Source organism: Triturus cristatus, chromosome 2_2 (assembly GCF_964204655.1).
Source record: "Triturus cristatus chromosome 2_2, aTriCri1.1, whole genome shotgun sequence".
Taxonomy (NCBI): Eukaryota; Metazoa; Chordata; class Amphibia; order Caudata; family Salamandridae; genus Triturus; species Triturus cristatus.
The window spans coordinates 716,954,633-716,978,743 of NC_140582.1; the positions used below are offsets into that span (position 1 = coordinate 716,954,633).

Sequence of the window (24,111 nt, forward strand, 5' to 3'; positions counted from 1 at the left end):
TATTAGTTGTGTTGATACTGTCATTAGCAGAGCTGGGAGGGGCAATATGTGGTGTAAGCTGCAGAGGCCTCCTGACGAGAGCCCTGGCACTTTTTTTTTTTTTACAAATTAAGCACTGTTTTAAAGGCTTCAAAATAACACTGAGTGATGTATGTCAATGCACTTCTGGGGTGAACCGCTACAGATGCTGAATGATGAAGATGATGGCATGGGGTACATGCAAGTATGAAGGCTTTGTGGGGCATGGAAGATGGCCCTGGAGCCTCCATTTCCTGGAGGAGGTGGTACGCCTGCAAGAGAATTCAGAAATTACATTTCTTACACCGCAGGAATAATATGGTGAAGGTCATTCTGCTCGTGGATTTTCCTCCGATTTTGGTTCTCACTTCCGGCCTACCCAGCTGTAAATTCAGCCCATTGATTGCGTGCGTCTGTCCAAGTACGGGGTTTGCTACAGTTACAGGGTTGGCTGTCAAAAGCTTGTGTCTCAAACCCTAAAAATGTCCTTGGTGCACAGGAATGAGTGTAGGACTGAACTTCTAAAAATCTAAAAATGTATTAACTGGCAAAGTTGAGATAGAGATTTCTGCGATATCATTAACCTATAAAAGCACTGCTAAATCACGTGCCTAGAGCCCTAGCATGTCACCCACCTTTACATAAGCTACTGTGGATTAGAACATGTCTAAAGGTGTGTTAACGATGGGTTGGAACAATTCTCACAGAGTGGTTTTTGAAAGCAGGGGAAACCATACGTTAGTGGTGAGAAGTTTACGGGGGACAGAGCCAGTAAAAGGTAGGCTGCACTGTAAAGCATGCTGCACTCACTGCACACGAAAACATGACCGGGTCCATCACTGAAGAGCGATAGGACTCCCCAAGTGGGTCCCATCCGTGACGTTCCTCCGGGGGGATCAGTGTGCACACACCGGGCATGTCCTCCATGCTTCCTCCCCAGCCTCACTTACCGGGCGTCCAAACTCCAGTTCTGAAAAGAACTTGTACCAGGGCTCATTTTCTAAATCTAGGTCATCGAAGTCTATGCGCTCATCCTGAAGTGGATGTGAAGGAAAAAGGGAAGCAAAAGGGAGAGTAGACTGAGCACACGTGGTGGAGACGCCATCTTGAACTCAAAGCACGTGCACGAGCCACAGCAACACCAACCCAAAGGCAGCAACAGTAAGACGCAAGAAGAGTGAAGGCGGGTTTCACACCATGCAAACCCTTCTCCTCGAAGAAGCAAAGCACTTGTTGACCTTCTCTATTTATTTTACTCTTGCCAGCTCACATGAGTTGTTTACAAAATGAAATAAATTCACATCCTTATGCTTCACAATGTGGAATTTCTGACATCTTTGTTTAATGTTCTCTGTCCTTGTGAGACCTTCTGGTATTTTGTGAGAAGGAGCAACAGTGCAAGGGGTTAGAGCACTGCAGCCACCATAGCATTTTGGCTGCTGGACCTTTCTTCTTACACTGTAAGCAAGCATTGTCAAAGACAATAGGTCTCGCCTATACAAGAGCTATTGGTGACTTTAACAATGTGGTTCTGCCATGTTGTATACCAGTGTGGCTGCTGTTCATCATGGCTAAAAGTTAGTGATGTGCAGTGTCCTAGTGTCGTATACTGGATCTGTTGGAGTAGAGTGTCGTAGAGGAGAGTGGGGGAGTACAGTGTCGTAGAGTTGAGCAGAGGGGAGTAGAGTTCAGTGATTCAGTGGCAGAGAAAGTGATAGAGTGCAGTGGCGTAGAGTAGAGTGGCATAGAGTGGAGTGGGGTGCAATAGGGTGGAGTGAATATGAATGAATGGAGATAGAGGGGTGTATTGGATTGGAGTAGATTGGGTTGAATTAGATTGGGGTAGAGTGGGTTGGACCAAGTGGAGTGGGGTGGAGTAGAGTGGGCAGACTGGATGGATTAGAGTGGGGTGGGTGGATTGGATTGGGGTGGGGGTGATTAGAGTAAGGTGGTTTGGAGTGGGGTGAAATAGAGTGTAGTGTAGGGATTGGACTAGACTGGAGTGGGGTGGATTGAAAAGGTGTGGGGTGAATTGTATTGGAGTGAGGTGGATTGGAGTGGGGTGGACTGGACTGGAGTGGGGTGGACTGGATTGAAGTGGGCTGTGGTGTGGAATGGATTGAGGTGGAATAGAGTGGGATGGAGTGGCATGGGGTGGATTGGGCTGCATTGGACTGGATTGGCATGGGGTAGGGTGGACTGGGGTGGACTGTATTGGGGTGGGGCGGATTGGAGTGGGGTGGATTATTTTGGATTGGAGTGGGGCAGATTGTTTTGGATTGGAGTGGGAAGATTGTAGTGGGAAGGATTGGAGTGGGGCATAATGTTTTAGATTGGAGTGGGGTAGATTGCTTTGGATTGGAATGGGGAAGATTGGATGGGGCAAATTGTTTTTCATTGTAGTGGGGCATATTGTTTTGGATTGTGTGGGGCAGTTTGTGTTGGATTGGGTTGGGGCAGATTGGAGTGAGGCAGATTGTTTTAGATTGGAGTGGAGTGGACTGGAGTGGGGTGGGGTGGGGTGGATTGGGGAGGGAGTGGGGTGGATTGGGGAGGGAGGATTGGATTGGGGTGAGATGGCTTGGATTGGAGTGGGGTAGATTGGATTGGAGTGGCTTGGATTGGTGAGGGGTAGATTGGATTGGAGTGGGGTGAATTGTGATATAGTGGGTGGATTGGGGTGAGGTAGATTGGAGTGGGGTGAATTGGAGTGGGGAGGTTTAGAGTGGGGCAAATTGGAGTGGAACAGATTGGAGTGGGGCGGATTAATTTGGATTGGAATGGGGCAGATTGGAGTGGGGTAAATTGGTTTGGATTAGAGTTGGGAAGATTGAATGGGATGGACAGGAGTGGGGGAGATTGGAACTGGGCAGATTGTTTTAGATTGAAATGTGGAGGATTAGAGTGGAGCAGGCTATTTTAGATTGGAGTGAGATGGATTGGAGTGGAGCATACGGGGGGCATATTGGAGTGGGGCAGATTGGTAGGATTGGAGTGAAGCATATTGGAGTGGGATGGATTAGATAGAGTCAGCAGATTGTTTTGGAGTGGGGTGGATTAAATTGGGACATATTAGAATGGGGCAGGTTGTGTTGGATTGGAGTGGGACATATTGGAGCAAGGCAGATTGGAGTAGGGCAGATTGGAGCCGGGCAGATTGGAGTGGGTCAAATTGTTTTGGATTGGAGTGGGGAAGATTGGAGTGGGGCAGATTGTTTTGGATTGAGTGGGGCAGATTATTTTGGATTCTAGCGAGGCAGATTGGAGTGGGGCAAATTGTTTTGGATTGGAGTGAGGCAGACTGTTTTGGATTGGAGTGGGGCAGAATGTTTCAGATTGGAGTGGGGCAGATTGTTTTGGACTGGAGTGGGGCACATTGTTTTGGAGTGGGGCAGTTTGGTTTGAATTGGAGTGGGGCAGATTGGAGTGCGGAAGATTGGATTGAGTAGATTGTTTTGGATTGGAGCAGGCAGATTAGAGTTGGGTGGGTTGGGAGGATTGGAGTGTGATGGATTGGATTGTGGGTGTGGTTTGGATTGGAGTGGGGATTGAGAGGGGCAGATTGGTGTTGAGTGAGGTGGGGTGAATTGGAAAGGGGAGGATTGGAGTGGGGTGGATTGGTGTGTACTGCACGATTATGTGTTAAAGCATCATTCCAGAAATTAAACATAATAAAGAAACAGTCGCTTTGCATAAATTAATCCTCACCTTTTGAGAACAGCGCCCATGAACAAAAACAAACAAAAACATGAGTGCAAAGTGAGAAAAGAAGACGTGGCAAAATAAATCTTTGCAATTTTGTTGGTCCTGTTGAGCATGTTCTTGCCATTCACACACCTTCTGTTTGCAGGGCATTAAACTTTAAACAGAATAAAATATTACCTCAATCACGTCAGCAGCAGTGGACGGGCACTGATTAAGTTGAATCAATCAGTGCATGGTCCCTGCTCCACAGAAAGGCACGGAAATGATGCTAGGCCTGCCTTGATGAATTACGAGGCTGTAAAGAAGAATGCCATGCAAGCCACAAATGCTAAGCAAAGGATGGGCTCCAATCCCTGTTTTGTTAACAATAGTGTCTCACAAACGAGATGCATGCGCTAGCGCATGCTCATGCAGGCTCAACCCTAACAAGCATTGGCATAGCCAATAGGTCTCGCTTTTGGGACCTTATAAGTATTTATCACCACCACTAGATGGTGCTGTAAGGCTTCCCCATTACCCCAGCTCTTTTAGGTAACAACCTGCTTAAAAAGCATATCACAGGACAGTTAAAGTAGGGCAAATATCGAATGAATATATGCACCGTTTTTACCGCATGCCCGTTTCTGAAATGTTTTAGAAGAGAAGCAGTTGACAAATCTATGTGCCAAATACATGTCCGAAGACGAATCCCTGCGCTTGAAGGAGGCTTTTCCAATGTTAACATTTGAACATATTTTAGGAATAAGACGCTCTCTTGCAAGCGGCCTTGTAAGTGTCAATGTGCAGGTTTGTTTCAAGAGGAGCGGTATGGTTTCGTGCAGGCTGTTGGAGAATCAGTGAGCTGGTGGCACGAGGCGTGGTTGAAGAGAGCAAAGCTGTACTCGGCGTCTGCTCTCCATGCAGCGCTTCGGCGTTTCAGGAGAGCAGGCTGTGCTCGGGGGTGCTCTGTGGAAAGGCCTGCATATGGGCATGCATCGAGACGGGCGGTTTTTTTAAACAGATTTTATTGCTTTTCTCAGGTAGCATAACACGTCACAGCATGGGCAGATAACATTCCATCACTTACATTGTCCTTACTCCTGCAATGCTCATAGCCGCATTGGCGTTGTTTATCTTGGCCCTCAAAGTTCATACACAGTGAACTATCTCCTCCTCCCCTTCCCCCTGCCCCTTCTTTCCCTGCGAGTCGTGGACGCAGGTGTGTCCTAATTTGTTGTAGCGTGGTCTATGTAGTGGTTCAATGGGGCGGGGTACCTTCCCCCAGTGGTGTTCCTTGTCATTCAGTGTCTATTCTCCTGTTCGCTTCTTACATACTTCTATTATCCCGTGTCCTGTCTAGCCATGTCTCCCCTTGCTGTTCATGGGTCTCGGGTATCTGCGTTCCTACTTCTTATTCCAGTAGTCTCTAGGATGATTATGGGGTGCCCGGTGCTGATGAGTCCTCGGGCGCATCTGTCCCTGTGGCATCTTCTGGATGTTTCAAAGTATCCACTAATGCTTCCCAAGCCCTGGCTCTGTCTAATAATCCTGTCCTCCGTTTGGCCTCTCTGATCAGTACTCCTCCCTTGCAGCCTGCCCACCTCTCTAGTTCTTGTCACCATGCTGCCAAGCGGGGCCCCCCGGGGCTTTCCAGTTTCTTGTTATTTTCCTTTTTGCTACTATGAAGGCTAAGTCCCGGACTTTACTGGACACTTTTGTTTTGGACATATGAGGGAACCGCCCCAACCAGCAATGAGTGGGCAGGCAGGGTACTGTTTTTTCTGTAACGTCAGCTACTGTTTTGGTCACCCCCTCCCAGCAGTCCTGTGGCACCGGACAGGCCCCTATCATGCGTAGGAGCTCTACTCCTACCTCTCTGCGTCTGGGGCAGGCAGCATCCATCCTATAGAACACTGTATTGATGCGGCCAGGTGTGAGGTATGCTCTATGGAAAATGCGGAAGCTAATTGGTTTAAAGCGTACATTCATGGACACCTTGGTGGTTCGTTCTAGGATACTTTCCAGTCTCTGTCCGTCAGGGAAGCGTCTAGATCCTCCTCCCACCTGGCTCGTAGGCCATCCAATGGCAGAAGCATGTCTCCTCTTATTGATTTGTAGAGGCATGTGACCACCTTAACCGAACCTCCAGATAGGCTTATATATTGTCAGGCTTTATGGAGATGCGGTTCTATTGTGCCCATTTTCCGATGCCATCGTAAGGCCACTGTTACTTCCTATATAGTAGGAAATGGCCCCCTGGCAAATCAAACTCCGATCGGAAGTCCTCAAAGGGGAGTAACTCCCCCTCTCTGTACAGGTTCCCAATAGTTGTTGCTCCCTCTACCACCCATTCAGCTATCCCACTCCATTGTCCCCCATGCGGTAGAACATCCACCATGAGCATAGAGGGATCAGGTGCGTACGGGACTGAGCTGCGCGTCTTCTGGAGGCATCTAGTCCAGCAGCGACTCACCACACGCAGTTCCCTAGTTGCATTCGGAGGTAAACGGCCGACCTTCAGTAGCATTCTGGTCAGTACTTCTCTGCTGGGAACAAAGGGTCCCACAATGCGGCCTTCCTCTCGTCTGCATGAACCATTGTAGCTGTCTGGCTAAATAGTATGATTCGCAGTCAGGGACTGCAAGTCCCCCCTCCAGAGTTGGACATGTTAAGGTCGAGGCTCCCACTGCAAGGCCCTCAAGTCTGCCGGCCGCCCGCAACCCACGTCCATGGGGAACAAGTAAGACTTCTGCCAGTTAACTTTAAGCCCCAAAAGAAACCCAAATTCCTCCACCATTCCCTGTGCACCGTCCAAGTCTTCCTCTATGTCATGGAGGAAGAGTAATAGGTTGTTGGCATATAGCGATATATGTTGGCAAAGTACCCCTCTCTTTATACACTTATAGCGCCTTCCCGATCAGGCTAAGTGGGCCAAGGGCTCCATTGCCAAAGAGAAGAGCAATGGAGACAGTGGGTAACCCTGTCTGGTCCCTCGCTCCACCCCATAGCGCTCAGAGATTACTCACCCTGTCCGGACCCTAGTGTGAGCCAGCGCATATAGCAATTTGAACCAGGCCAAGAAGCCTACTGCCAGGTGCATGTGTTCCAGCACCTCAGTCAGTAAATTCCATTCAAAAGCCTTTTCTATATTGATGGCAAAGACAGCTGCATCCCCCCCATCTCGCTCATATGTCTCCATAATAGATATCAGATGCCATACGTTTTGTGCCGTGTTGCAGCCCGGAATGAATCCCATTAGGTCGGGGTGAGTCAAAATTGGCATGTGTGAAGGAGTCTTGTTGCTAAGATTCGGCTCATAAATTTGAAGTACAGGTTAAGCGTCGACAGTCATGTGGGGGTTTGCCAGGTTTCAAGAGAGGAACCACCAAGGCCTCCTGTGTTGTAGCAAGGAGCATTCCCGTTGTCCTGTCCTCCGCATACAGTTCCACCAGCTTGGGTGCCAGTTCAGCAGCGTAATCAGCGTATGACTATACTGGGAGATCATCGGTACCTGGGTCTTCCCCCTGGCCAGGCATTTGATGGCCGCCCTCACCTCCTGTATAGAGACCGCCTCCCCTAGCCCATCTGCCTCTTCGACTGTGAGAGTCGTGAGTTTGAATTGCAACAGAATTCACATATCTCTGTCTCATCTCAGCACGCAATGATTTTGCAGAGTGTGGTGTAGTAATCGTGCAAGTGCTGGTTTATCTCTTCTTGCCTATACTTCCGGTGGCCATCTTCCCATGCAATTTCAACTATGCTTGAGACTTTCCTAGACCCATGCCAGCAACAAGCCTGTGTGGTTTCTTTCAGCATTGGTACATTCCAAATATTTTTTATAATCATGGCAGTGCAATATCTCCACGTGTGCCGCCACCACCATCCTAGCCTCTAAAGGAGGATGCTGCAGCACCGGGGTTCTAGGTCATCGTTGTTCAATTTCCCACAGGCTCAGCTCCACTTCCTCCACCTCTGGTAGCAAGGTCTGCCACACCCCTTTTGGTGCCGCTATACATCTGCCTCTAATCACTGCCTTAAATGCATCCCATTCTAATTGTGAGGGAAACGCTGTGCCTGTGTTATCTGCGAAATAGTGGATCATTTGTTCTCCAATTTCTTCAAGGAATACCTGGTCTTCTAAGGCCTCCGGTTTAAGTTGCCAGATGTGCAGGCAGGCGTCTCCCATCCTAATTGCAAGAGGACTGGGTTATGGTCGGGCAGGGTACAAGCCAGGTATTTCCCATTAGTGACCCGGCCGTGTATATCAGGTGAGCAGAGGAAGGTGTTCAGACGGACATGTAGTTCATGATGGTGGGAAAAGAATAAGTAATCGCAATCCTGTGGACATGTGCGCCGCCATTTATCAATTACTTCCCATGGGGCTTGCCATTCCACAAAAAGAAGGGGCGTGTGATGGACCAGAGAGTCCCTCAGTGGGGGGGCGCGAGCGATCCAGTTGGGAGTCCGCTACATAGTTAAAATCGCCTCCCAGGATTGTGGTGTGTAGTATGTAAGGGGCCAGGGGCCACGGCAGGTGCATCAGGTAAGGCTCCCTGGTCCGCATTCTGGCCATATATATTAATTAGTCTCACATCTTGCCTGTCCAGTCTCCCCATCACCACTATATACCAGCCCTACAGGTCCATCATACCTCTTGTATTATGCAAGGGTACCCCTGTCCTGATCCATACCAGGACCCCTGCAGCATAAGCGGAGAAGGTGGTATAATATGCCTGCCCTCGACCATCGGCGCTTTAACGCTGCCCCTTCCTTAGCCAGTAGATGTGTCTCTTGCAATAGAGCAATGTGAATACCCTGTCTATTTAAGTAGGAGAATATCTTATAGTGCTTAGACATCCTGTGCCTCATCCTGATGTTCCAGGAAAGGACTTTATAGCTCATGGGGTTCTCCATGTCCGTGGTGTGTGCGTGAATCCTTCCCGTCTCTGGGATTTCTCGTTCTTCTGTGGGAGTCCCCACCCTGGTTCCTGTGAATAGTGTGCAAGTATCCCCATCCAAACTATCATAATTCTTGTGGTTAACGAGTGCAAGTGGGAGCGCCTGCTGCCTTAACAGGAAAAAAGGAAAGGAGGGGTAAAAGTCCAACCCAGCCCCCACCATACTGTCCACCCTTCCAGTGTGCATTGCCGATAATGTGATCATGGACTCCAGGGTAAGGAGGCAAGGCTAATCCTCAGCCATCACGTAACTTACAGGTGGTTCTTCCATCTCTCCCCTCCCCAGCCCCGTTGCCCCCAGGTGTTCCTCTTATATTTCAGATAATTTCTTCTGATGTCCCCGGTGTAACTATGGGCCGTTCCTGGTTAAATGCCCTCGACAGAATTGTACTAAGTTCCAGGGCACAAGTCCTAAAAAAAGAAGTGGGGGGACGCTGTCACCAGAAGTGACGTCACAACAGGAATCTCATGAAAAGAAGTGGGGGGACGCTGTCACCGGAAGTGACGTCACAACAGTAATCTCATGAAAAGAAGTGGGGGGACGCTGTCACCGGAAGTGACGTCACAACAGGAATCGCATGAGTATTCATACGATGTCCTTTGCAACCCCCCCTCCCCCGAGGGGGTGCCCCAGTTGCACAACGAAGTGCTCAAAAGTGCACAAGAATCGATACAGAAGGACACACATTCCAAGCGTTAACTGCCAACACCTGCTCGCTCTGCCTCCCAATCACTCCAGCCTGCACACACCACCGGTGCCTCTTAAAGTCTCCAATTACAAATATTAGCATATCTTTGGCAATTTACGGGAAACTTCCCTCCCACCCGGGCTCTCTGCTCACACAATGCTGTCCAGCTTTTGGGCAGGGGGGACGGCGTCCACCCGGAAAAATCTGGTAAAATAAGTGGGGGGACGCCGTCCACCCGCGTGGTACCCCGACTCGAGCCCTGCTAAGTTCTTATTCAGAGTCTCTGGCCCTGTCCTCTGATGTGGGTGTTTGCCCACTGTGCCCCCTGGTTGTGTTTAAAGAGGCTACAGCTGCAACTACTTTCAGCTGTTCGTGTTGAATCTCTTCCTGAGATGGGCCACAGAAGTGCAAAGGGCCCATCAGCAGTGCGAGCCGGTTCTTCTGGTCCGGTGGATGAGTGGAGCCTGGTCTGTCTGTCCCCCCGTTCCCGAACCTCCTGGTCTATCAACTCAAAGATTTCTTGGGCCACATTGAAGAATTGTGCACCGGTCTTTGTGACGATTCTCAACTGTGCTGGGAACATCATGGCATATGGGACTTCCTTCTGTCATAGTTTCTTCTTTGCCGCCAGTTAAGAGAATCACTGCTTCTGGACTTATCTTCAGTAGTCACGAATGATCCTTAATGTGCTGTTTTCTACCGAGAGAGATCCCTTCCTACGAGCTTGCCCAAGAATATGAACTCTATCTTTATAAAACAGGAATCTTGCTATCACCGTGTGTGGTGGTGTGCCCAGTCACGGGGGTTTCGCAGGCACACTGTGTGCTCTCTCAAACACAAAGAAAGGGGAAAGGCCCTCTCCGGCGACCTCCACCCGAATTCATTGTTCCAGGTAAATGAGCATGCTATGGGCTTAAATTCTTTTGGGCAGCTCCACCACTCAGATATTATTCCGTCGCGATCTGTTCTCTGCGTCCTCCACTCTAAGTTCGAGAGTGTGGACTTTCTCCTTCATGGTGGTCACTCTGGTGTCAGCCAGTGCAGCGCGGATTTCTGAAAGGTGTCGATCTTGGTCTCCACCGCCGCTCTTGAGACTGTAATGGCCTGCATGATACTGTGTAATGTAAGTCTGCCATCTACAGGTCACGAAACTTGACTATCAGTTGGCTGTGCAGGTCCCCCTTCCTCCTCATGCTGTGGTCCTGGATTATCTTGGTCTTTTTTCCAGGTTGTTTTCCCCATGGCCTTCTCCTCAGTAGGCGTACTCCGCCACCTCTTGGTCGTCGGCTCTTCATGCTCTGGTGGGGCTCTCTGTTGTGTAGCACCTCTCTTAGCTCTGGCCGTACACCCAGTCCCACTGCAATCTGTTGAGTTTATTCCTCACTTCTGGTATTATGCTTCCAGGGGAGCACCTCCGTCCACTGCCTCCAGCCCCTAGCGAGAACTGGTCTGGCACCCAATGCCAACAGCTGGCAGGGGGTACCCTCATAGCTCCAGGCATAAGCCCTCTAGCCAGGTCTCAGGATCTTGCCTGCCTGCAATACTGTAATCTGTGTGGCAGCAGCTCTCCTGCACCACTATGCCGTGGCCCTTCTGTGTTGCTCTGCTGTTTTGTAGTTTTGTTGATTGGGGGAGCCAAGGCGAGTCAGTCACCAGGCACAGCTACTAATGCCCCTGCACCACTCGTGGACCTCTCGCCTCCTCTGGGTTGCACAGTAAGAGGCCCGCACCCCCGCCAGGCTCCAGCGTTACACCACCGATTGCGGTCTGAGGGCGCCCTCCCTGAGAGAGCAATACCTAGGGGCTTGAGAACCCCACCCACTGGCACTGGCTAATAACTTTTAGGATGGAAACCCTGCATTCTAAATTTGCCTTCCCACAGCAGGAGTATGAAATAGGGATCTCCCGCCTTGCGGGTGTAACACAGAGCACTAGTCATTTTATTTCACTTTGTACCCTGTACTCAGCGACTGCTCCTCCGTAATAGCGGAGGAGCATCACCCCACTGCAGAATGAAAAATAAAATAAAACAATTTTATTATCGTTTTTCACCGATAGCTGATGCTGCCGAGACTAGGGGGGGGCCAGGCAATCCTCTCTTGACAGCGCAGGGACTGAGAGGAGAAGTGGAGGGCACTTGTTAAATTTCTCCACCCTAGCTGTATTGTACAGCTGGGTGGAGAAATGGCACAGCTGCCCAGTCCCTGAGCAAGCGCCTAACCAGGCTGCTCAAACCAATCCAGGTGCTGCTCTCATAGCATGAGAGCAGCGTCTGGATTGGTTGGGGAGTCTGAGAGCCTGTGCTGGCCCAGGGACTTCCGGAAGAGAGGAGCACCGAGGCGGCTGGGAGCGGAAGTAGCAGGTAAATGCTTTTTTAAATTATTTGCCCCTGTACTGCCCCAACACTTTATTTTGATAGCAGCTTCTGCTGCCTGTACTCGGAGCCGAGATGCTCCTTTCTAGTTCCACTATTGTGCAAATCGAATCTGAGACTTCATAGAGAAGGACTGATGTATCTGAAGTCAGGCTCGCGGGAGTTGTGTTACTCCTTATTAACCTTTATACCAACAGCCTTTCAGAGTCAGAAGAGATATGGAACATAATGTATTATTTAATCTGAGGTTGATTTATGCACTTTATGCGCCCTTGATATGTGTATGGCGCTTTCATGATATTCGGTGTTTAGCTGTTTATAGTGGATTGTATGCTTTAATCTTGCAGTATGTTTTTATTTGTGTGTTATGCTTTTATGGCCTTCTGCCGAATAGAGTTTATTTGACTATGACTATGACACTAGTGTGAAGACATCTTTCTGGTGAGAGGGTTGGGTTGGGGCTATGCAAACCCCATGTCTAGAGTAGTTTAATAGAGGCTGTTCCAGTACGCCCTTTGAGAGGCTGTCAAAGGAGGTTCAGTGGCTGGATATGAGCTCTTTAACAGGAAGTAGGAATTCAGTTTCAAACATATAACTTGTAGTTTGAAACTATCTAGTTTGGAAACAACGGTTTGATATTCAAACATTTTATCATTAGAGCAACTGGCTTTTTTCTTCCAACGGAAATGAGTTATATTAATAGGTCTACCCAGCTGACATAATTTTGAAACATGGTAGTGACTGGAGTCGAAGTTACGGGAAGAGCGAAGTTGCAAAAAAACAGTTCTTAAATCTGTTTTCAAACTGTTTGAGACTAGATGCAAAAGGTTAACCTAAACTTATTGAAGTGCCGATAACCACACGCGTTTTATGAAACGAGAGAGGGGTTCGTCAGGCACATCCATGTATCGGAATCTAGATATATGTGCTCCAGAGGGACCTGTGCAAATACCCCCAGTTATGTCTTCGAGAGGAGGAAGCAGAACGGTGCTAAAGTAAGACCTGTGCAAATACCAGTGGCAGGGCACGTGCCAAGGGAAGCGGTGTGGACAAGAAGGGGCTGTGTAAACATGCATGTAAACATATGGTTTATTAGAGAGGACTCTGAAAACTCCCCATCTGGAATGTTTCATTAGGTAGTGGGGATGTAAAAGTACGCTTGTTTAGTGATGTTTCTAGAGTGAGAAGAAGAGGACATGCACTCCAAACGCCCAAGTGCCTCGTGTGGATGAGGAGGGTGTGTAAAAGACCTGTTCCTCAACGGATCAAGAGCTATGAGGCCACTGATGTCTGGAAGCTTCAGGGGGGGGGGGGGACTGTGTGAGCTGTGCAACCCTCTCACTTCAGTTATGTTCCTGGAAGAGAGTGAGTGAGCTGTAGAGGACTGTGCAAATACCCACGACACTATGCTTCAAGAGTGTGCAGCATGCTTGAGTAGCGGCTGCGCAAACACATCGGTGTGAACATGCGACTGTGGGGGGAGGAGTGAGTAAGCTGATGGAACATAAATATCCACATCGGATCAGGGCACAGCAGTGCAGTTAGCAAGAAACTGTGCAAACGTATGTCTTGAACATGGGTAGGAGCTAGAGAAGGGTATTTGAGGTGACGCTTTGTGTGTGTGGGTTTGGAGCATGCGTGCTTTAGAAGCGACCGGGGTATGTTCGTTCACGCTTGGTCATCATTAGTTAGACAGGGAGTGCATTTTGGCAAATGATTGTAGCTTTCTGTAGTTGTCAATGAGCTGGACATGGAAGTTGTCCTATTAGCTGTTGTATACGCGGGGTCACTCAATCTTTACAAGAGCCGCTCTCCGTGCTCATCAGTACAACAGAGAAGAGGAAAATGTAAGCCTCCCTCATCTAGACAGTCCATCAGTATGGAGGGCAGGCCTTACTGGCTCATCCTTACTACACAGGCCTGCTGACCCAGCAGCATCATCACTTCCACTCATGTCCTCCCCCATGAGATGCCAGTGCTTGTTTCACTACAGCCTTGTCTTTTTAGGCGCACCTTACATACCAATGATAACATGCCTGAAGGTATTTTACGCCGATACATTATGCTTTCTTTCACCTTGCATGGTGCCAGGGACATGAGGTCACACCAAGTCTCCTTGTTGAATTGCAGGGCTTGGCTGTAGGATACTATATCGAGGGCGGTCATATCCACCTACAAAATACCGCATCCAGTGTATTGACCTACGAATATTGTAAGGCAAATATTCATTTACTATTCTCAACTCCAATCATTCTTCCCTTGGGAGATAAGTTTAAGCAGAGTTGTGGAAAGCAAATATATACGTGCCTTACAATGTAAAGGGTCAAAGTACTGGATGCAGTATTATTGATATCACATTCTTGCCAAGGAATACATCACATGCAAAATAGTGATCCACTACCAATGGGCTCCACCCACTACAGTTCATGGTGCTTTGCTTTATTTTTGTACCCCACCTGGTTTTCAGGTTTTCTATTTGGTCTAGTTGTTTCTCTTATGCAAACTCTAACAAACTGGAAGTGATGTGTTCTGGTCTTTTAAGAGTCAATGCTATTGTTGGTGATAATGCCTAGTGGAATCATGCCTGCTCTACCACTTGTTAAATTTCCATGTATCTCTTTACCATTCTACTTATTGTCAAGACTTACAAGACCAATGGTCAAAATTGTGCCTTACAGCACAGGCTTCACCACCAGTTCACTCAATGGATTTATTTATTTGGAGGTTTCATGCGGTCTGGACTTTGACCCTATCGGGCAGCAGTGCATTATATTTATTTATTGGTGATCTGTTAGAAATTATATATAGAAGGATAAAATAAAGATATAAAGAAGAACATTGCTGTGAATTAGATCTCAAAACCAGTTAGTGAGAATCATCGGTCTATTGAATATGCTAAGCCATCTGGTGCGAAGAATAATGACTAAGTGGTCTTTATGGAATCAATAAAATATGGAATGGGGCAAGTTGGTGAGCTTGGGAAAGACCCAGATAGATGCTGGCAGTAATTACATCGTGGCCCTTTTATAATGAGGTAATACCTTTTCAGAGCGGTTATCTGAAACAAATGTGTTTGGGGTGGTAGTGAGGAATGCTATTACAACGAGGAGTATACATACCAATTGTGGGTCCATTTTTGAGAGCAATACTGTATTGCGTACAGTACACCTTCAGTTGCCCTTAGGCCCCGTCAAGCCAATCCAGTCATGACCCTGCCTGTGGCTGAGTTTGGCTGCAGTATGCGGTGTTACAAATGTGAGAAACGAGGACGATGGAGGATATAATTGGTCTTATGGTGGCTCATCAATAATCTGTTGTGCTATATTAGTGTTCTCACTTCTCAGGTTGAGTGGACTTTAAGGTGCTCTTTCTGTGCGCTCACCGAAAGAAGCCAGCTCAGGAGCTCAAGTGTGACACGTACTAGGCCCTGATGAAGTTCACATGTAGTGAACGAAAGGCATTGGCTGTTCAGCTCCACTCTTACTGAGGTCGACATTGACCAATACACCGCTTATAGGAATATACCATATAATACCAGTTCTGTCCAGGCTCTGATATAAAAGACGCACAGAAAGAGCACCTTAAAGTCCACTCAACCTGAGAAGTGAGAAAACTAATATAGCACAACAGATTATTGCTGAGCCCTGAAGAAGTCCTATAATAGGACAAAACGCGTTGGCTACTTGTGAAGAAAAGCATAAAGAATAAAGAAATGTGTGAATAATCTCACTTGGTGGAATTGATTTTCTTGTCATTTAATGTGTACGGATCAAACCATTTTTGTAAATTTTTGATGTGAAATTTACTTTCACATATTGAGAAACTATGGGGTCTTGTTTCTTTTCATCATCACACCATATGTAAATAACTTCCCAAGATAATAAATAAGTGCGGTTTCATATCCAAGACCTCTTTTGTAATGTCACTGTCACTTATGCTTATAGTGCCAACTCCCCCGGCCTTCATTTAAGAAACTCAAAATAATAAACATTGAAAGAAAAGTAGAAAATAATACTTCAAAGAAGCTAGGTTACACGCTTTGCAAGGTTGGGCAACTACTTGCGAGGGGTACACGAAACCTACAAGTCTGTAAGTGTTAACCTCTTTTAGCAGTATGCTTCACCCAGAAAAGACCACAATGTCATCACAAACCCTAAAATTTGTGAATGCTGCAACTTGGTTATACTAGAAAAAAGTGTGCACGAAATAAAGTAGGCTTCAAAGAGTGAGATGCTTGCAAGAATCAGATAAAATGACCACCTGTGAAAGCAGCCTACAGTAGATTATCAAAGTAGTATAATCATTAGGGGTGACAGAGTACAGCACAAAATGCTTAATTTCTGGCAGTCCAATGAACAAGTTACTTGCCTTCGGTAACACTCTTTCTGGTGGGTACTCTATTTAACTACAGATTCCTCACCTTGTGAATACCCCTGCTGTCTGGATCTGGAGAATTTGTTTCTAGCAATTCCTTTACATGCCAGTAGGTGGCATTGTGTGCCTCTGCAACAACTCTGTTCCTCCCCAGAAGTGCCACCAGAAACCCATATTATTGCCACTTCTGCACGCTGACGTTGCTTTCTTTCTGAACTCTGTCCACTCTGTTGGACAAGGAGCCACTGATTAGGTTTAACAGTGTACAGATCGATAAGTTGGGATCTTTTTAAGATGAAGAAAAGAGTCCGTTCCACAGAACTGTCAGGTTGTAGGTTCAGTGAAGAATATGCCTAACAGCCAGAACGGCCGACCTCGAAGCTGGGGAACTGGGTTTCAGTCTCGGCAGAGACGCTCAACATACTGTGATTCTGGGCAAATCACTTCATTTCCCAGTGTCTAACAAAAACAATCTGTAACGCAACTGGTGCTCATGGAAAGCGCGCCGATACCTTCGGGTCGAGTTCGCGCTATATAAATCTCCCCCAGCCAAAACAAATCTGTACTTAGACAGAGTATACACCAGAAAGATCATTGTCGAAGGGAAGTAACATGTTCTTTTGATGGATACCTCTAAATGCAGATTTTTCACCTTGTGAACAGGCATTGGCTTAAATGGGGTATATATCAAGTATTTGAGAACCAAATTAGGGTCCTACTGTGGTTAGGGTGCAAACATGTGGAGTAACCCTTTCAGAAAACACATCACAACTGGTGATTTGAACAACAGTTGATGTGGTAAACATAAAAAGGCAGAAATGGCTGATAAATAATCTTTAACCACGGCCACAGAAAGACCTTGCTAGGCGAACCACAGCACAAGCAGCAACACATCAGACAATTTGACTTGCAGCAGTTCCATTCTCAGAGAGATGCACCAAGCAACAAACTTCCTCCATGTCCACCATAAATGTTCATCGTGGATGGAATTTGGCCACCAAGATGACATCCACTACCTTGGGGGGTAGGTCAAAAGGAATCAGCTGTCACCACTCAGTCGCCACAAAAAGACGTGTAGGTTGTGCAGGCCTGGGCGTAGGACTCAGACCATCTTTTGCAACTGAGATGTCTCCTGAAGTAGCTGTCTGAACGGGAGCATAGAAAACTGAAAATGCTTCTGGGACACCTTGAACCTCAGGTAACATCTGTGGGACAGGAGGATCAGGATATGGACATAAGTGTCATGCAAGTCCAACACCACCATTCAGTCACCTGGATTCAGAGAAGTTAGAACTTGGGCCAGCAGGAGAAACCTGAACTTGTTCCTCTTGAGAAAGAAGTTGAGAGGAAGAACATCTAAAATAGCATGAAGGCCTCCGTCCTTCTTCGGCACCAGGGAATAACAGAAACAACATATAATTTTTATTTCTGATGGCTGGACCCTCTCAATGGCTCCTTTGTCCCAAAGAGCCTGGACTTAATTTTGTAAGATACACAAGTGGTCTTTCGACCACTCTAGTGTAGGTGGTATATTCAACCCAGTGGAAAGGCATCATAGTGAATATCCTTCCTGAATGATTTGAAGCACCGATCTGTTGGTGGTGGAGTGGAGGTAATACCATATCTTGCCTCCAACAGGATGGCCATGTGCCACTGAGGGCAAGCTAACATGATTTTGTCGGGTTGGAGGGAGGTACAGGCGACTGAGCAGTTAATTGCCCCGGAGGCCTGGATGTTGCCTGATAAATCCACCTACCTCGAAAGGTACTGGGGTCTGTTGTTGCAGACGTGGACCTTGGAGATATTGTTGAGCTGAACCTCTTCCGAAGCTTCAAAAGGGGCAATACTGCTGGGGATATTGCCGAGGAGGTGTGCTGTAGATCTGCTCTCTTTGAAGCGCTCCAGGGCAGACTACACCTTCTGTTCGAAGAGATGGGTACCATCGAATGGCATGTCTATTAGTGAAGCCTGTACGTCACTTGGAAAATAAATGGATTTCATCAACGCATGGTGCTGAAGCACCACTCTGGTACCAACTAAACCGCCCTAGCAGTCGGTGGTGTTCAGCCGAGAGATGGTGATGTATTTCACCAATGGGCGTGGAAACTCGGGTCGAATTAGAATAGGTTGTGGGATCAGTTCTGTGGTAGGAGACCGATATCGAGAGACACCCAACGTCCACAACACAACTTCTATTGAGGAGAGTGGTAAGGAAATGAAGAGTCACGCTTTGAATTCTTGCATGTTTTCAGCAGTTTTGACTTATGTGATGACTTTGAATGAGGAGAGGACCTTTCTTGACAATGGCCTTGAGATCCGCAACTGGTCTGCATCCATGACTTTGACTGAGACCAACCTTTATGCGCCTTCCGACCATGTTCAGTGATGTAGAACATGGCTTCACATCGCCAGATCACCCGTAAATTAATCCTGGTACAGTCCCTGCAAGACTTTGAATTGTGTGACAAAACCAGGCACCAAACCGAAAAGCTTTTTGTGACAGTCCCTACAGAGCTCAAATCCAATCATCTTTAGAAGGGATCTATCCCTTGCACACTGAGATTTTGTTTTTGACAAAACATCCTGTCAAATGACAGAAACATTGAGGTAGCATCCTTGTCCGAAAGGCATGGAAAGAAAGGAACTGACATCAGTGTGCAGGGGTGACAATCATAAGGAGCTCCAACTTCACTTCTGGACCAGGGCAAAGTTGAAATGGAGCTGCATAATGGCATTTACCACAGCACAAGGGAATTGTTAGACATGTTCTGGCTCCAGGCTAGCACCTGTGGTGTATTCACAAGGTGAGAAATCTGTGCCTAGAAGTATCCATCAGAAATGTGCTTGATCAAGAGCACGGTCATCTTTCTAAAAGCTGCCTCTTAGGCATTACTAAAAAGGGCAGAAACCTAATCTCTGTGATGAATACATGTAACAATATTAATTCTAGGACCCAATTCTGATAAGAGCATATTAATCCCTTATCACTGTAAGCCAAATTAAAAACATTTGGAGTATGTAATGACTTTTTCATCAGTCGAGCATTTGACTTTTGTGCTTGTCGTCACTGATCCCCACTTCGCACCCACTCCTCCTAGCGCAGCCATTGTGCAATATGCTTGACGTCCACATCATCACACCACCTTGGCCATCAGCTGAGCACTGAGAACAATTCAAGCCACTGAGCTACTTGGCAATGGTGAGTTTGCTGAGCTGTTTTGTCGAAAGCTGTCTTTGCATCCTCGTGGAGTAAGGGTGCCATTTTGGATTCCCTATGGCACCTTACTAAATGCTGCCACAAAAAAGGGTTGCAGTGAACTTCAGCCTCAAATAGGCTTTAATCTACGCAAGGTTCAGATATTCTGCTTAGAATGTCTTTGTTTATGTATTAGAAGATGAATACTGGCAGCAAAGGCTCTTTGCTTATACCAATGGCGCCGATCGCAAAAGCCTTCCAACCTCCAAGCTAGAAGCAAGAAATTGGGACATTGCCATTTGTGTCCAACCATAGTCCCTCTGCGTGCACAAAATAACCAACCTCCTTTAAAATGGATTGAAGAGTCCATTAAAAAATAAAGCAACTATTTGGCCTAAGCCTGACTAACTGTTCAATATTCTACTTAAACATTCATTACACTGCCTCCTACAAAAGCTTTACTGTTCACACTCTGGTTTACTCTGTAATTTCAAAGTTCCTCCTTGTTAAAGTCTGTGCCGTGATAGGCCTTCTCCGGTCAGATAATGTTCGGCGGGTCACAGCTCTGTCAGTGCGGCGCTGGCACGTGGAAGTAAAACTCTCAGCACAGACTGTCAGCACTGCCAGGCGGGGGTAATACATTAAGGGCCAGATGTGCAAAGCTTTTTTTGCAGCCACAAACGGGAGATCAGCCAGTTTGTGACCGCAAAAAAGGTTCCAGGCATGTATAAATGCTATTTTGCTAGTCCCTAACTCACAAAAAAGCATTTGCGACTCTCGCTTCTAGGAAGGGGCATCCCTCCCTAATAGTGAGTCACCATGCCATGTACTATTGTTTTGTGATGGCATTTGAGGCTGCAAAGCACTCGCAGTTCACCACCTACTTCAAATAGGTGGTAAACCACTCCCAAACGGGAAGGAGTCCCCAGGGGATCCCTTACCCTTTTTGAATGGGTATGTAAATATTTTTTAAGAACAGCCACTGGTCCCAGGGAACACTGCCAGCCCTTAAAAATATGAAACTGAAAATTTTAATTGTTCTTTTTTAAATGCATCCCCTTTTCCTTTAAGGAAAACGTGTTGCATTTAAAAAAAAATGCTTTATTTAAAAGCAGTTCCAGACATGGTGGTCTGCTGACCCCAGCAGGCGGCCACCATCCCTGGGAGTGCTAGCCATTCCCAATGACGTCGCAAATTGCGACAACCTCATTAATATTCATGAGGCATGCAATATCCATTGGGAATCGCAGTGGCTGAGACACTGTTGTACATTAAGTTTAGCTAGTTGCAAATTGCGAGTCGCAATTTGAGACTCGCTAAACTTAATGGTCGTACATCTGGCCCTAAGTCTTTCTGATATTATGCATTCAAAGAGGGCGCAATTCCAAGAATGCAAAGCAGCCGCCTTGCTAAGATTTGTGGCTTTAAAAATGCCATCACTTCTCTCCAAATTGGATAACAATTTCTAAGAGAAACAGAACTTTCATTCGTGGTTAGAGGGGCGGGGGAAGTCTACATAGGCTTTCAAACGATGTGGACACTATAGTGTATGTTATGTGTCGACCTGGATTTGAATTTTCTGTCTTTTGATTATCTTTTTTGCTTTTCTTTCGTCATTTTGAGAGCCTTTCGCTGCATTCCCATTTTAGCTTTTCCCATCTCCGTTCACTTAACTTATTCCCTTTTTAATTTCGTCTAAGTTTGGACGTGAAGAGGATGGATGGGTTGGGTTTTGAGAGAGTAGTGGTTTCGAATCTTGCTACCCCGGAATTTGCGGTCTCACTGCTGCGCTGGAGGCTCCTGGTTTCATCAGGAAAGCCATGCTTGCTGAGGAGCGAGGTGGTGAGCATCCACTGGCATGTGTACCCACATGCGGGCAATCCATGTGCAGTCTTCCTACGCTGGCTTCTTTTTACAGTTGCACATGAGGCAGAGTTGTCCCGAAAGCTGTTGTTTATTGTGTGGCATCTGTGGTGATGACACAACACTTCCTACGGTGCCATGTCTGACTCAACGTTTCACATGTGAGCCACATGAAGATGCATCATAGGTTGGTCATTTTGAAGGCATCTGCACCAGCTTGTTTGGCAACCTCATATTCCAGCTTTTATTCGCTCTCTTATGGTGTGGTTGCTAAGCACCAGGATGCTTCTTGCCTGTTAGATGAATTCTTTTTAAGGTGCGTATATATCACGTGGTGCTAGATCTCAGTAAGAGGCTGGATGTGAGGGACAGATTAATTTGTAAACAGTTGACCAACCTCAAGGTTAGATAAGTATTCAGGAGGAGGGGATTGTTTTGGTTACTAGGATGGTGGAAACCATCTCAGCGATGCCTTCCAAACTTGAGAAGCCACTCAAAAAACACGTAAACACTCGCTCGTAAGCCCAGGTGTGTTGGCTGGCAGCATCATATCCCCCCCATGGCGATGAGGCTTTCATGCCTGCAGGAGATATGGTGTCAGGAGAGGAACACACGGTGCCCATAAAGAGGCTGGTGGGACGATTTCACAGAAAAGGACTCATAGAAAATGTGTGTCAGGCACGAAGAAGTCTGGTCATTTGAGGGGGGTGAGTGACCTTGTGAAAGATCGGTTAGTTCTTCTGAGCAAGCAAGGCACAGGTCTGCAGAAAAGAACTGTCTAGAAGGAAGCAGACTAGCATCTGATGTAGTCACCAGGAGTTACTAACTCTCACAAGTTATTGGGAAGCAATGCAAGGTTAATTTAGATTCCCCAGAGGGAGTAAATATTACTGAACAAATGGTCAGTAATATACTTACTTTTGGGAAATGTCAGTCAATCTGCTGAATTAAGTGAGGTAAAAGATGCATCGGTTCGAAAAAAAATTTCAGGTTTTCCGTGGTGCCAATTGTGGCTCCTAAGCAATGGCGGAGGAGCGTTGCCCTACTGACTCAGAGCCAGCAGCTGAAAAGTAAAACAGCACAGACACCCTGTGCCTTAGCGGAGCGTCAAACTAGCCCGCTCAGGCCAATTATGGTGTTGCTCTCATAGTATGAGAGCAGCATCTGGATTGGATGGGGAGTTGTCCCAGGGACTGCCGGGAGAAGCATAAGCACCAGAGCGCGAGGCAGCCACAGAAACAGGTAAGTTTAAAAAATAAAAATAAATTATTTAACCCTCACCTTCCTCCTCGATGCCACCGCCACTGCTGCTGCCCTGCCGCCCCGACATTGCATATTGGTAGCAGCCGCGACTGCATGGTGCCAAGTCCCTCTGCAGGGATACGGGTCCTCACATCCTGAGTCTGACGTTTGCACCCCTACTCTAGGTTTACATATTTTAGTGCGAAAACCTGGCTTAAGTTTTGGCAAACCTTTTTAGCCTTCAGTTACTGCAGAAGCGCACAAGAGGGGTACAGCAAGGCCCAGAGAAGTCAACCCAATAGTTTGATTATTCACAGGTACTCATCAGCTGCATGTTGTCAAGAACCCACAGGTTAGCTGAAGCACGTGTGTAACCAACATTTGAAGTTCTGAATGGTCATCCTGTGTTGTGTCTTGGTTAACACGCACGGGTCCCTATAAAATGCACTAATGGTCATTCCACTCCACTCTGGCATAGTGTTGCACTCTTTTAAGCAGGCGTTTTCTGTTCAGCGGCGTCACAACCAGAGATATCTGCCCAAAGGTTGTGCACATAGTGGCATCACTACTACAACATATGCTTTAAAACATATTAGAAGTTTCCAGGTATTTTGTTTGCCTAGACTCATTTACACTCAGACATGACACCTCAGAGAGCTCGGGGGAAAGTGCTTAACTTTGTTAATGGAAAGTCCACAATCAGTAATGCGCACGGTGGGCAATGGGAGGCACGAGTCATTGTAAATCTCAAAGGCTACAGAAGAACCTCTTGCCAATAGCAGGGTACCAGGGAATAGCCCTACTTTCACTTCTCAGAAGGACATGAGCAATACTTAATTCCCACACACGCATTCGTAAGTGCATTGAGCTGTTCCCACCTGCTCAGCTGGGGGAGGGGTCAGTGCGCCCGGGGCGACACTGTTTTTGGGAGCAGCGGAGGTGTGGAAGTTGGTTCTGTTGACTACCACCATCCCTTCACCACCAGTGAACAAGACATCTGTCGGCCGCCACTCTCCTGCTCTTACCTGCACCTGGCTGCAAACTAAGGGGCCGCCCAGGTTGGCAGTAGTTTTAGCTGCGCCACTGCACCTGCTATGCTAAAACAATCGATGGTGGGTTGCTCCCCTCTGGCATTGAGGAGCTGGTGGCCTGGGGGAGACAGCAGTACTTTTTTTTTTTTTTTATAAACTTTTTATTTAGTTTTGAAAAACATAACAATGCGAGAATATCGGCTGTGCAGACATTTAGGAACAAGTGCGGAGATACATCATTACACTCCCCCCTCATATACAAACAGCAGTTCAACATCATGGCAGCAGACCATAGACAGACCCCCCATCCAGAGCCCACCCGTCTCATCCGCCCGTGTCCACTAAAGGGGAATGACGCAGTCAGGACACACCAACCATGTGCAGCGGGCCCCCCCATCTTCGGCTCAGCTCCCCCAATGCAGCCCGCCCCGAGAGCGCACATCCCCCCAATACCCAACAGGGAGGACTACCAGAGCTACCCCACTCCCGTAGGCACTATTCCGGAACTGGCTCGCGGTGGGGAAGAGCTCGGGAGGTTAGCGATATAGGTCTTGTAGGGGCCCCAGATATCTTTGGGACGCGCCACTGCAGGGAGGAGACTGGCGTAGATCTCGCTATTTGTGCTGCAATAAGCCATAGACGTGAGCCATGTCCCGGCCGTGGGGGCCGTTCTACCGCCCCA

General features: G+C 47.3%; 1 protein-coding gene across 14 annotated transcripts in view; it reads right to left on the reverse strand.

Moving 5' to 3' along the window:
• The window catches only part of SORBS2 (sorbin and SH3 domain containing 2), a 665,007-nt gene that overhangs the window by 199,414 nt on the left and 441,482 nt on the right, over positions 1 to 24,111 (reverse strand). For all 14 annotated transcript variants that reach the window (XM_085641964.1, XM_085641952.1, XM_085641951.1 and 11 more), the window contains one exon: positions 969 to 1,052. In XM_085641964.1, the coding sequence (XP_085498090.1) occupies positions 969 to 1,052 (84 nt within the window). The remainder of the gene's footprint in view (positions 1 to 968; positions 1,053 to 24,111) is intronic.